At 41.8% G+C, this 13,996-nt stretch overlaps 1 protein-coding gene across 1 annotated transcript in view; it reads left to right on the top strand.

The window, feature by feature from the left end:
* Nucleotides 1-10,246, top strand: part of LOC102447636 (MFS-type transporter SLC18B1) — a 45,884-nt gene extending 35,638 nt beyond the window's left edge. Inside the window, exons 8-14 of the mRNA XM_089777158.1 lie at nucleotides 1,287-1,388; nucleotides 4,272-4,363; nucleotides 5,435-5,530; nucleotides 6,422-6,496; nucleotides 8,882-8,975; nucleotides 9,070-9,119; nucleotides 9,372-10,246. Of these exons, the coding sequence (XP_089633284.1) occupies nucleotides 1,287-1,388; nucleotides 4,272-4,363; nucleotides 5,435-5,530; nucleotides 6,422-6,496; nucleotides 8,882-8,975; nucleotides 9,070-9,119; nucleotides 9,372-9,438 (576 nt within the window). The 3' untranslated portion in view covers nucleotides 9,439-10,246. The remainder of the gene's footprint in view (nucleotides 1-1,286; nucleotides 1,389-4,271; nucleotides 4,364-5,434; nucleotides 5,531-6,421; nucleotides 6,497-8,881; nucleotides 8,976-9,069; nucleotides 9,120-9,371) is intronic.
* Nucleotides 10,247-13,996: the final 3,750 nt, after the last annotated feature.

Raw genomic sequence — 13,996 nt, 5'->3', positions numbered from 1 at the left:
AAAGACAAAACAAGCATCTCAACAGTGGGTGAACACCTTTCACAAAACAATCACTTTATATCTGACTTGTCAGTCCTCCTCCCCAAAGGAAATCTTCAAAAGAGAAGCCTGGGAGATATACTCATAACTTTGCAGGACACTAAAACTATGGATTTATTAAAAGCATGGGATTTTAGGTTCATTATAACAATCTCTAACCCACAACATCCCACCCCTTTGTCCTATGAGCAGGGTGTTAATGAGCCACTTCACCTTGAATAGTCCATTAAAATATATATGCTAACTATGATCATGTCACAGATGTCACTGAATCCATGACTTCCATTGACCTCAATGACATTTTCTGCCTCCAGGCTAGGGCTCCCAGCCAGGTTCCCCTTCCTGCAGCTCTGAGACCCCACACTGGTCAGGCACCCTGCAACTGCATAGGTGATGGGCCAAGGGGTTCTGGTGCACTGCAGCATTCTCTGGCTTGCAGTGGTTTCCATTAGAGAAAGGGTTTACAAATTTGGTTCAATGGCTCTTAACATCTTCTCTGTACAAATTGTTCCAGAAGCCCTGTGACTTGTCCATGACTTGTACTAAAAATATCCATGATAAAAACTGTGTCTTACATATGCTGAACAATCTGTTTTACCTTGTATTTATCTGTGATACTTTGAGAACCCTTCCATGATCTGGAGAAGAGCGCTGTATAATGCAAAAGATTGTCTCTTTCATTAACAGAAGTTGGTTCAATAAAAGATATTATCTCACCTGTCTTGTCTCTCTAATATCCTGCAACTAACATAGCTGCAATAACAGAAGTTTTTTAAATGACTTTAAAAAAATCAAATAATTACTTTTTTCCAGTTTAAAAGCCATCTTAAAGTAAGTCATACTGTAAAACAAATGTCCCTGGTAGGAAGGCAAAAATGTGGTGTGTGGTATTCTACTAAAACTAAAAATTGGAGGAGATGTAAATACTGCAGTCATTTATACTGATCTTTGAGTTATAGATTCCAAACAGCCCAGATTCTGAGCTGTTAAAATGTAGCATTTGGATTGGGGTGGGGGATAAATCTCTGTCTCATTTTGAGATTAGACTTGAACTGTGCATGTCTGTAGAGGGATGGAACCTGGTGAATTGAAGAGATTTGGGGTAAGGAGAATATCAAAACTACTGCTGATATGCAAGTATTGAAAAATATATTTAATAAGAAGCTAAAATTTATACGTTTCAGCCTCTTAGCCTAAAATGTTATTTTTATCATTCTGTGCTGCTTTAAAAAACATTTATTTTACAGTTCAAATTACCAGCTGGTTATGTGGGTTTAGTATTTCTAGCATTGGCTCTTTCCTACTCCCTGTCTTCACCGTTATTTGGTCTTCTAAGTGATTCAATGCCAGTGAGTACAAACTTTTATTGCTTGTATAATGTCATAAGCACATGACTAGTTTAAATATGCCAAGTAAAGAAGCAGAAAAATCTCTTTTCTGAAGTCATAGATTCTGCAAAGGAATTCATCAATACAAACAGTAAAGATAATGAGCAACTGTGTACAAATTGTAGCCAATATACAGCCAGGCTGCATCTAGACTGACAAGTTTTTCCGCAAAAGCAGCCACTTTTATGGAAAAACTTGCCAGCTGTCTACACTGGCCGCTTGAATTTGCGCAAGAACACTGACGATCTTATGTAAGATTGTCAGTGTTCTTGAGCAAATGCTATGCTGCTCCCGCTCAGGAAAAAGCCCTTTTGCGCAAATGCTTTTGCGCAAGATGGCCAGTGTAAACAGCTAAAAACTGTTTTGCACAAAAAAGCCCCGATGGCAAAAATGGCGATCGGGGCTTTCTTGCGCAAAACCGCGTCTAGATTGGCATGGACACTTTTCCGCAAAAAGTGCTTTTGCGCAAAAGCGTCCGTGCCAATCTAGACACTCTTTTCCGCAAATGCTTTTAACGGAAAAACTTTTCCGTTAAAAGCATTTGCGGAAAATCATGCCAGTCTAGACTTAGCCCCAGATTTTAGATGGGGAAAACGCCTAATATGCTGCTTATTTGAAAAGAATCAATACTCCAGGTGTTGGAATATGGAATTTGGAGGACAGAGGGTGTGGGGTGGTGAATAAGCTACCAGGAAATATTTTTATTTTTTTAACCTGTCTGGACAAATGTGCTGGCCAGCCATATACTCTAACTAACAAGTCCACTATCTATTATACATTTTGAAGAATGAATTTGTTTGTGCAAAATAAAGTCATACTTTGCAATTACCTACATATACCAAATTTTGCATAAACAATCCTGCCTCTTAAATTAGCTGAATGCATTACTTTTGACACCAGAATATGCTGGGTAAAAGATTTAAATAATTATTTTTGTTTGTCATTGGAAAAAAGTTATGATGATTATGATTAAAGTTCGTAAAAATATTTGCTAACAAAACTAAAATCAAGTTGCCCACTCAATTGTCGTTTTAGTGCACAGAACATTTTTATAGTTATAAATCACAAAAAAATTCGAATTGGTTACAGAAAGAGTAATGGAAGCTTTGAGTTTCTGATTCAAATTCACTATGGCTACGTATACACTGGCCCCTTTTTCGAAAGGGGCATGCTAATTTTCAACTTCAGAATAGGGAAATCCGCGGGGGATTTAAATATCCCCCGCGGGATTTAAATAAAGATGTCCGCCGCTTTTTTTCCGGCTTGTAGATAAGCCGGAAAAGAGCGTCTAGACTGGCCCGATCCTCCGGAATAAAGCCCTATTCCGGAGGATCGGGCCAGTCTAGACGCTCTTTTCCGGCTTATCTACAAGCCGGAAAAAAAGCGGCGGACATCTTTATTTAAATCCCGCGGGGGATATTTAAATCCCCCGCGGATTTCCCTATTCTGAAGTTGAAAATTAGCATGCCCCTTTCAAAAAAGCGGCCAGTGTGGACGTAGCCTATGTATTGTAATTATTCAATAAAATGAATAATATCTGAAGTTGAAATCCTACAGATTTAAAACTATTCTTTAACTTCCCATTTGCTTGCACATTAATAAACATTCTGTTACACATATTCAATTCCTTGAACTTTCCTATAAGTGTAATCTATGCAAAATGACTTTGCCCAGTCAGTGACGGGATTCACCTGCTAACAGGAGTATATTTCAAATGATCTCAGTGTATATGCCTGTGCTAGGAGGCTATGGTGCCTTTTGCCTTTTGGAGATCTTTGTTCAAGCTTTATCTGATCATAAGTGCAAATGTCTACCTATTTTTATTGGCATAGTATGTGTCACTTTTCTGCTACACAGTTGGCTGTGGCAAAAGACAATAGAAAAAGCAGTGACCTTGAACGTCCAAAATCGGGTGCATTGTCAATACTGTATGGCAGCAAGCACTTGAAAGAAGTGGAGGTTGTTGATGTTGCACCAGCATCACATGCAAGCTTTTTAAAAAACATACTGCTGAAAAGTGGGCCCTGAATCATTCTGCTGGTGAAAACCAAGCTTTGAGCCCCTGGTAGCAAGAGGTTCACAGGTACTTGACATACCCTCATTCACTGATTTGTCATCTGATGGTTACCTGATGCAATGCCCACAGTAGGCATTACTTGCCAGGGAGTGGTCACGATCTAGAAAATGTACTGATCTGTACCTCTCCCATACATCCACCCAGGGAGCATCCCCCTGGCCTAATCTCTGTTACTGCAGGTTGTCCATCTAAGTTGTGGAACTTCAGCTACATGAATAATGTAGCTGAAGTCAACATACTTATATCTGCTTACCACAAACTATACTAGCTACATTAGACACGATAAATCAACCCTTGCTGGATTGATTGCTGCCCATTGAGCCAGTGGGTACTGAAGACATGACCTCCGAATGTAAAGGAGTTTTTCCTATGGCCACTTTTAAAAGCTTCATTGGGAGAGTAATGTAATCCAGTTGAATTCACCTCTACTTGTCATAACTGCTGAATCTTGTTACACTGGGAATAGGAGATACCGTGGAGCATGACATGCTGAGTGGCAAATGTTAAGTGCAAGAATTTGTAGAGAATATTGGCTTTCTCCAGAAAATTATGATTATAAATCCTACTCCCCACTTTCACCCCCAAGCAACTTGAGATGCTTCTGAAGAAAGGAAAAAGTATTTGAATGAGTCCAAATATCCTTTTCTTGGTGGGTTTGAGGTGTTCAGAAGCGTCTTAACCAAATAATGTTTGTGTATGTGATAGCTTGGCAGGTAAGAGTTTGGTTGAGTATGGATTTCTTCAGACTTCTGATTTCTCTTTCACAGCACCTCAGGAAATGGTTTTTGGTCTTTGGAGGCTTACTGACAGCACTGTCCTTATTTCTGTTAGGACCTGCTCCCATCTTGCACATTGAAAGGTACAGTTCACTGCCTTTTATCTCTACCTAATAAATACTTATCAATTGAGCCTATTTAGAGTTGTATCTAATCACTGCAGTGTGTGGGGGGCCTGTAGAATAATAAAGTTTCTTATTACTGGTTAGTTTTCCATGACCAACAGTTGGGAGAACGAAGTGGTTTATTTTGCTACCAAGAATGAACAATGGCTACGATTTCACTAATGCAAGGAATCCTACTCAGAGAGCCATCTTGATGTAATATTTAAAAGAAGATAGGTACTGTGGTTTTTTAAATCTCAATATAGCGGGGTGAAGTAAATATTGTAACCCACATTTGGTGCTTATCTCAACTAGCTATACTGAAATAAAAAAAACTACAGTGCTATATTTATGATCTTCAAAAGATTCTCAATGGAAAATCATTGCAAAAAATGTGAAGGCCACCTGTGCTCCATTTTAAAGCCACCTGTCCTACTCCTGTTGTATTCAAGTGATATACTCTGTTACATATATGAAACAATACTTGCGGCAAGAGTTGCCAAGGTGTGGAGCTGAGTTACATTTTTTCTATCTTTTGAAGAAGACAACAAAATTCAGACATTTGTGAGGAAGAGTGAGTTGAGGAAAAAGATCAGAAAACTGGCTAAGTAGGCTTTTCCCCTCCTTTATCTTTACATAGATATAACTGTGGATTGCAGAATCTTTAGTGTTGTGAAACAAAGACCATATCTTGTATTTACCAATCCCAGGATGAATGTGCAGATTCATCAATTGGTAAAACCTTTCTCCATTTATAAACTGATCTCCTCACAGAAGGAAATAATAGATGCAACAAATATGAAATCACAGAATTTTCATTTTTCACAAAGTACATTTTTCAGACTTGAGCAGCATTCTTAAGAAATTTCTTCTGCCAAAACATGCAGGGTTATTTCCTAGATTATTTAAAACTAATATTATGGCTAATGATGTTTTTGAAAGAAAAACTAATCTCTGAATCCCAGAGAGCTGTTGTAAAAGTCCTAAATAATAAAAGTAAGGGTTTTTGAAAGGAATGGTATACAACATGTTTAAATGCTTATTTTGCAGCAAACTCTGGATGTTTGTCCTACTGCTGGTTTTACATGGTTTTTCCACTGGGATAATTTCTGTTTCACTGTTTCCGGAGATACTCAGTTGTGCTTAGTAAGTAATTCTATCTGTTGCATCAATACTAATACTGTGAAGCTCTGCAAACAATTTCCAGACAGCATTTCATTCTCCAATAAGAGAAGAAAAGTAATAAATTGTTGAGCTGAGCCTGAGATGTTGGGCAAAACTTTTGAAAAAGTGAGTTAGGCTCTTCTCAAATGGCTTTCTTGCTTAAAAAAAAAGAAAGAGAATAGGTCTTCTACATCACTAAAGCATTTCTGAATTTTACCTATTGGTAAGGGGGTGTGACAACCTCATTATGGTAAAGGGGCCACAAGACTAGTATAAATATTTATTTAGAGGGCTCTTATGTCAAGTCACTGGAAGGATTAATAGACAGCAAATTCCATTAGCTCTCTGGGAGACATTACAGCAACAGTTCTATAAACAGGGATCATACAGTTTCCCAACTTTCATGCACTTGGCCATAATGAGCTGAGGTCTTCTTGGTTCTATGTTATGCAAAGTGTGTTTCTCCTTGGAACCAAGGACTCCCCATCTTTTTCCAGACCCATCTGTCAGCTTTCCTTCTCCTGTACCCTATCACAAGACTGACTATGTTATGATAGGGATATCCAGTTATCACACTGTTAAAGGTGGTGATTATGTAGTGCTGGGAATCCCAGTCAGCATTGTCCTTATCTTCCTTTACTTAAAGAGATGGTGCCAGATGGTTTAATAGGCAAGACATGCGGCACAAAGCTATGTGTCTTCTGTGCAGAGAAGCTTCTCTGCGCTGCAATGGATGCATTCATGTATATGTTAAAGTAGTTTATATTTCCTGGGGAGGGCTGGGAAATGGGATATTCCCCACTCTCCAGGCACGGAGCTCTTTAAAAGGTAACTTGTGTACCTAGTGGAACTAACCTGACTATCTTTCTTTAGTGAGAATGGATTCGAGCAGGGGTTAAGTGTGTTAGGACTGGTGTCTGGGCTCCGTGGTGCAATGTGGTCAGTTGGGTAGGTACACAATCATTCCTTATTAACTTCTGGTGTTTTGGTTGTTCTGTAACCCTAAGGTTGCTGGGCTGTGTAAGTGTGTGTAAAAAAGCTGGATTGCCCAGTAGCGGCCCCTGCAGGACAAGTATGACTCTTCAGTGTCCTATTCTTCATATGCTTTGCTCTCGGGACTCCTTAAGAATGCCATACACCGCAAAGGTATTACATGAAATTCCCCTGCTAGGGTTCTACTTTATAAAGTCCAAAGACATTTGAAATAAAGTGTCTTCTGCCCAGACTCAAAATAAACCCTCCGTGGCCTTCAGTCTCTCTCCCCAAAGTTTCAGGGGTTACATAACACTCTTTCTTGGGGGTGGGTCGGGAGGGGCCGTTTCCAAGCTCCCAGTAGCTTTCTTCAAGGGCCCTTTCAGCTGCTCCATGAATTGAGAGAGATACACACACATGGGTGGCCCTTCTACATCTTTTGGTGTCTCTTCTTAAGTCTGGGCAACAGAGAATCAGTCACAGGTGCACTGGATTCTGCTCCCTCTTCGTGGAGCCAGTCTCCCAGTCACAGTCACGTAACTTTTACCTCTGTCACTGTATTAACCTTGTATCAAAGGCTCATTACTAAACTACTGCCAGGTGTGTATGTGCTGCAGTGACTCAAAATGTGCAGGGAAAGGATAACAGGATAGGTCTGAACCCATCTTCCTTGAGATGGGGAGTGTCTTTCACATCAGGAAATAATTGTTGGTGACAAAGTCTTGGGGAGCCTGCACTTCCCCTGCACGTGGTTACTACTTGACTATTTAAACTAGGACACATCAAGAATTTTAAGACCATGACACCAAACCTTCCAATAGTACAAGGAAGGACTAGATAGGTCCAGAACATTCTAGAGGGATTGTGAAAAATGAATCCACACGTGGAATGCCTGAAACATTTTACTCCAAACATTCTATTTTCCTTTTTTTCACTAATGAGAAAAGCAACACCCTGAGCCTGGCATCCCCTACATCTAGGACCCCATAAATCTGGCCCTGTGTGCATTTGGAGACAGAGGAGTAGTCCCAGAGCTTCTCATTCAGTTGCTGTGAGTGAGTGAATGGGAGTTGGGGGGGACCTGAGGTATGGCACAGCCAATGCGCTGCTCACCTTGTTTGAGTGTTAGCAGCACACAGGCAAAAGCAGCTCAAACCATTGCTCTGGGCTGCATTTTTCAGGGTGTTAGTCTGCCCTGTTTTATCGTCATATTGGCAGCTGATGGTATGTAATTGAACAAGAGTGGGATGCTGTCTGCAAAGTGACTGAAATGCTGCTGGCACAGCGGAGAGCAAAGCTGGGCACATGACAGCAGCCTGGTGGATCTAGTAAAGATATGTCCAGTGCAAGGTCCACCTGTCCTAGCCCTCTCCTGTTCTAAATGTGTCTTTAGGTTGTGTAAACTGAAGTAGCCTTTTATAAGAAGTGAATTGTAAGCAAACAATAATGTGCAGTAGCACATTGAAAGAGACCCTGTACCATGCTTTCAAAATAGTTGAGCACTCACTATTCACATTGAAATCAATGGACTTTGCAAGCTGATGAACATCTCAGAAAACCAGGCACCTGGTAGAAGCAGTGTAACTTGGAACACAAGGCTTCACTCCTGCATTGAGTGCTAGCACAGACCTGGACATGGTGCCATACTAGAATATAAGAACAGCCATACTGGGTCAGATCAAATGCCCTTCTAGCCCAATATTCTGTCTTCTGACAGTGGCCAATGCCAGGTGCCCATGAGGGAATGACCAGAACAGATAATCATCAGGTGATCCATCCTCTGTCACCCATTCCCTGACAAACAAAAGCTAGGGACACCATCTCTGCCCATCCTGGCTAATAGCCTCTGAGGGACATATCCTCCATTAATTTATCTAGCCCTTTTTTTTAACCTTGTTGTAGTCTTGACCATCATAAAAGAGCTAAATAAATTCATGGGATTCCATTTAAATCAGTGGGATTATGCAGTGCATGGGCATTGGCAGTGCTCGACAAACTGCTGCGAGACCTACTCGCCAGCCCCGCACATGCGCCAAACCGGCACTGCGCATGTGCGCAGCGCTGGTGAATGGGGCGCATGGAGTGACCGGCTGAAATCTACTCGCCATGGGCATTTGTCATGGTTTGTCGAGCCCTGGGCATTGGTGTCAACAGGACACAAGTCTTAGAACAGGTTAGTGTATATTCTGAAAAGCTCTTTACCCCTCCCCCCTCACTTCAAAAAAGGTGTTTGGTACATGAGTCATAGATTTGAAACTTGTCATCTCAACATCTTGTACTAAAGAGTCTCTCTCTTAGCTGTAGCTGTTCTAATCTGTTCTTTTTTGAGGCACCCACACTTCTTCTTTTTCATATATTTAGAGCTTTTATAGGACCAACATTAGGTGGATTCCTATATGAGAAGGTGGGGTTTGAATGGGCTGCAGCCATACAAGGAGGATGGTCATTATTAAGTGTAAGTAAGCTATACTTGCTCTTATTGCAGACTGCAATTGTAAAATATTGCACAGCTATGACAACTGAAATAATTGATGGCTGTTTCTTTAAAGGCACTAGCTATTGGAATATTCTATATCAGAGAGACCTTACAAAGAAAAAGGTACTGTGAGATTTTTATTTTTTAATTCATTTCAAACCATATATAAAGGTTTTCATTTAGGAAAACACAAAATCAACTTAATAATAAAAGAGACTTTAAACACTTCTGGGGGCACAGAATACACTTTTTGTTTGGTTTATTTTGCTTGTTTGTCTTTGCTAAATAATGCTAATATTATGTATGCAAAATGTATCCAGAAGTTCTGTTATACTTCGCTTTTTTTCTTCTTTTCCTTTTCCTCCACCCAAACAGATCCAGCCTGCAGACTCCACCAGGCACAAATGAAGAAAGAGCTCACCTTTTGGCCAATGAGACATAGTCAGAAAAATGTATAGATCACTATCCATTTTTTGTAGTTAAGTTAGTGATGAGAAGAGCTGACTTCACATGCATGCACGTGGTTGTACGAAAACATACTGCTGCATAATTCGAAAGCTGAGGAGGAGATCTTCCTATAATGCATAATGAATTATGGTTTATTTGTGATTGTAATACATTACATCATGTCTGTCCTGAAACTTGGATATTAAATATTGAATGCTTTCTTTTGGATGTTCTTGTTGTACATTGGTTGAACTGTTAAATATCATATATCTAACTGCTTATCTGTGTTCATTGTACAGTGCCCTGAAGAGCAATTTTGCCCACTGTGAAAGAATTTTATTCAAGGATGCTCTGCTTTTGTATCTTCTGGGAACTGTCCTATATAGTCTGCCACTACCATATTTTTCTACAGGCAGTCCCCGGGTTACGTACAAGATAGGGACTGTAGGTTTGTTCTTAAGCTGAATTTGTATGTAAGTCGGAACTGGTACATATTGTAGGGGAAACTCTAGCCAAACATTTTTTTTAGTTTTGGATAGCATAGGGAAAGGTTAACTCCCCTCTAATGTTTGTTTTGCTGTCTGTTCCCCTGTTCAGAAGATTTCACATCTATTTCTGTCCCTGTGACAAACTCAGGACTAAAGGAGTAACTCATCAAATACCAAACAGCTCTGCACCATGCTTTGAGCTAATAGCTTTATTTCCACACACCACCCAGGGTTCTAGGAGGAGGGTCCTTTTTTTGCTAACACAATGAGGCCAGCACTTTGTTTGTTTTGGTGGAGTCTTTGTTTGCCCAGGGAGCCCAGCATGTATAGGGGGAGGAGGGGCGGAGAGGCTGCTTTTGTCTGCTGTTCGGCAGCCTGTTGCTCAGGGGAGGGGGCAGCCTGTTGCTGGCAGGGGGAGAGGGGGGAGGCGTGCAGGATGCGAGGCCGCGGGGGGGGGGCGCCAGCGGGCGTGGGGAGGCACTTTTCCTCTGCCCGGCAGCTCTGCGGGATCCCTGTCCCTGTGGCCAGCTGCTGCAGGCAGAGGCCAGTTGGAGCCGGCCGAAGAGGAGGAGGAGGTGGATTCTAGGACCCAGGTGAGCGAGCCCCGGGGACGCTGCTGCGCTCCCGGAGCCCGGCATGTATAGAGGGGAGGAGGGGCAGAGAGGCTGCTTTGTCTGTTCGGCAGCCTGTTGCTCAGGGGAGGGGGCAGCCTGTTGCTGGGGGGGGGGGGGGGGCAGCGGGCGTGGGGAGGCACTTTTCCTCTGCCCGGCAGCTCTGCGGGACCCCAGTCGGAGCCGGCCCGAGGAGAAGGAGGATCCTAGGACCCAGGTGAGCGAGCCCCGGGAATGCTGCTGCGCATGTGCGGGAGTTGCCTCACCCCGTTCGTATCTAGGGATCCGACGTAAGTCGGGGACTGCCTGTATTTAAAAGGAAGATAAAATAGTTAAATAGGAAGTTAGAATATCATAACTGATAATGTAAGATGTTCAAAGGGAATTTGAAATAATGAAGCAGTAAGTGTAATGCCCTGTTAAATAAAACCAAATAACTTATTTCTAAGCTGAGTGAATTTCAACCTTAGAAATAAGTTGGAAAGTCAGCCATATGAGATTGCTGACTTTCTTTGCACCATCACCTGTAATTTCTCATGTCCTCCTAATAAACACTGGAGTGGGAAGGAAAGGCTACAGTGGGAAGGATGAATTTACACAGTGGGCTATTTTCAAGAAGTACAGTATTGTACTTATTTAGCCAAGGACTGAATATGGTTCATGATAGAAATGGAGTTGGGTGAACTTAGCATCTGTATTACTGTTGAATGCCAGTTGGACCTTTGCAATTATAGCAGGACTTATTTCTTCAACATATAAAATGTACATGCAAGATTTCTGTCTGAAAAAGCTCAGAGCACTCTGCTATCCCTGTAAAGTGACATAGCTTGCATCAGGAGCACCTAGTGAGCTTGACTTGTTGAGAGTGGCCAGAGGCACTTGAATGATAAACCCCAAACACAGCTTTCCCCAAAGTCTTGAAGAAACAGATGGACTCCGAAAGCAATGAGGAGTGAGTTCCAAACCAAGTGGCTTTTGTTGAGATCAGCCTGCTAGCAGCATTTTTGCTGTCTATCAAGAGAATTTTAAGCACTTCGGCTGACCACAACCATTGAAATATTCAACTAAGAGAGGTGGTCCTTTCTCTTGGCTGAGTTTTTGTATTATAGAAGCAGGTTCCTCCCTCTCTTTAGGAGAGATTTGGGCATCTTTATTTGAGAGGAGGGTGAGAGGACAGAAGAGTGAGTTGTGATAGTTTTTCTAGTTTACGCTCTGAGGACTTCTAGGGACATGGACATCCTGATCTCTGGGGCCAAGTTCTGATGGCACCTTCTCAATATGAGACTCCCTGTCCCCAGCTGTCTTATCAACATGCAGCAATAATTAAACTATGTTTTCACTTGGTTTGACTATTGCTTTGTAGCCAGAGTGCTACCTGTGTTGTACTGGGCTTTGATAAGGAACCTCTCACTAGACGAGGTAAAAAACTTTCCAACAGAATTATTTTTTCCATTATACCACATTATGCAATGAAACAGAAATTCCAAGTTTGACCAGTTCTGCTTATCCCTAGAGGGTTCCTATTTGTGCCTCACTTTCTGTATGGGAAGAGGAAGGGTGGGAGACGCGTTTGCCAGCTGCTGCAATGCAGTGCTCCCTGTTTTATTTCAAAGGCACACTTGCAGTGATTCCCCATTGTACATGACAGACTATGAATCACACCACATTTCTGGTTTTATGTGCTTTGGGATCTGGGGGAGCGCTAATCCCTTGCATGCCTTTCTCTGGAATGGTCAGTAAACACTCAGTTTTGGTGGGTTTTTCATTAGTTTCAGATTATTCCCAACTATTTTGTATAGTTTTGGTCATTTGTGCAACTTCAGAGCCAAATAATCTGGGGCTTTTTGTCTTAAAATAGTTCTGGGCACCAACAGGTTAAAGATCATAGAATCACAGAATCGATAGAGCTGGAAGAGACCTCAGGAGGTCATCAAATCCAGCCCCCTGCCTAAGGCAGGACCAACCTCATCTAAATCAACCCGGCCGGGGCTTTGTCAAGCCAAGACTTAGAAACCTCTAGGGATGGAGATGCCACTACCTCCCTAGGTAACCCATTCCAGTGCTTCACCATCCTCTTAGTGAAATAGTTTTTCCTAATAGCCAACCTTGACTTCTCCCACTGTAACTTGAGACCATTGCTCCTTGTTCTGCCATCAGTCACTACTGTGAACATGCTTTCTCCATCCTCTTTGGAAACACCCTTCAGGAAGTTGAAGGCTGCTATCAATTCCCCCCTCACTCTTCTCTTCTGCAGACTAAACAAATCCAAATCCCTCAGTCTCTCCTCACAAGTCATGAGCTCCAGCTCCCTAATCATTTTGGTCACCTTCCTTTCTAGGGGGCCCAGAACTGGACACAATACTTCAGATGTGGCCTCTCCTGAGCCAAATAAAGGGGAATAATCACTTCTCTGGATCTGCTGGCAATGCTCCTCCTAATGCACTCTAATATGCTATTAGCCTTCTTGGCTACCAGGCCACACTGTTGACTCGTATCCAGCTTCTCATCCACTGTAATCACCAAGTCCTTTTCTGCAGAATTGTTATTTAGCCCCCAGCCTGTAACAATGCTTGAGATTCTTCCGTCCCAAGTGCAGGACTCTACACTTGTCCTTGTTGAACCTCATCAGATTTCTTTTGGCCCAATCCTCTAATCTGTCCAGGTCACTCTGGACCCTAACCCTGCCCTCCAGCGTATCTACCTCTCCCCCTAGCTTAGTTGTGCTGCTAACCAGTTCTGCTTATTAAAATATTGTTCTCATGGTTGTATAATTGTATCAGCTATTCTTAAAGTCAGTTTTATTTATCAAAATAATGTTTCTAGATGTTCTAGCTTCCTTTAGCTTTTATCTCCTTTCATTGAATGCTATTTGGTTTACTCAGGCAAGTGATCCTACTTCAAGTAAATTAACTACTTGTGTGATTTAAGGGAGAAGGATTTAGCCCAGTGTCTATAAGTAACAAGGTAAAGAGTATCCAGAGCCTGCTGTGATTTCCCTGTACTTGTTTTTCTACTGAGCTAACCAGACTTGAATTCACACTTTTGACTGTGCTGTGAGTTTGTCAAGTTTCTAATTCAGTAGTGCTGTGTTTCTGCAGATTTTGGACAGTGACTTCCATGTCAATAAAAGGGTAATCAAAATGGCACAGTGTAACTTGCACAGACCTTTTTTTTCTTTATGGTGTAAAACTTTCTAGATGTGGTAACTCTGCTGGCTTCCTGCAATGGAATGCCTTGATTAAATAGGTAGTAAGTTTCCCAAGTGACACAATCATTTTTCTGATTCAGTCCCCTAGTCTTGACTGCACTTGTGGCCATGGTCTGTTGCCAGCCTCATGTTTATACTGCAGCTTTTATTCTGCGCAGCTACATTATAGTATATGAGCACTTGGTTATATTGTCAGAGGACACCAAAATACCTGTTTCCAGAAGTTCTATCACACATTGCTGATGA

This window comes from Pelodiscus sinensis, chromosome 3 (genome assembly GCF_052426305.1).
Source record: "Pelodiscus sinensis isolate ZL-2025 chromosome 3, ASM5242630v1, whole genome shotgun sequence".
Taxonomy (NCBI): Eukaryota; Metazoa; Chordata; order Testudines; family Trionychidae; genus Pelodiscus; species Pelodiscus sinensis.
This window is presented reverse-complemented; position numbering and strand designations above follow the sequence as displayed.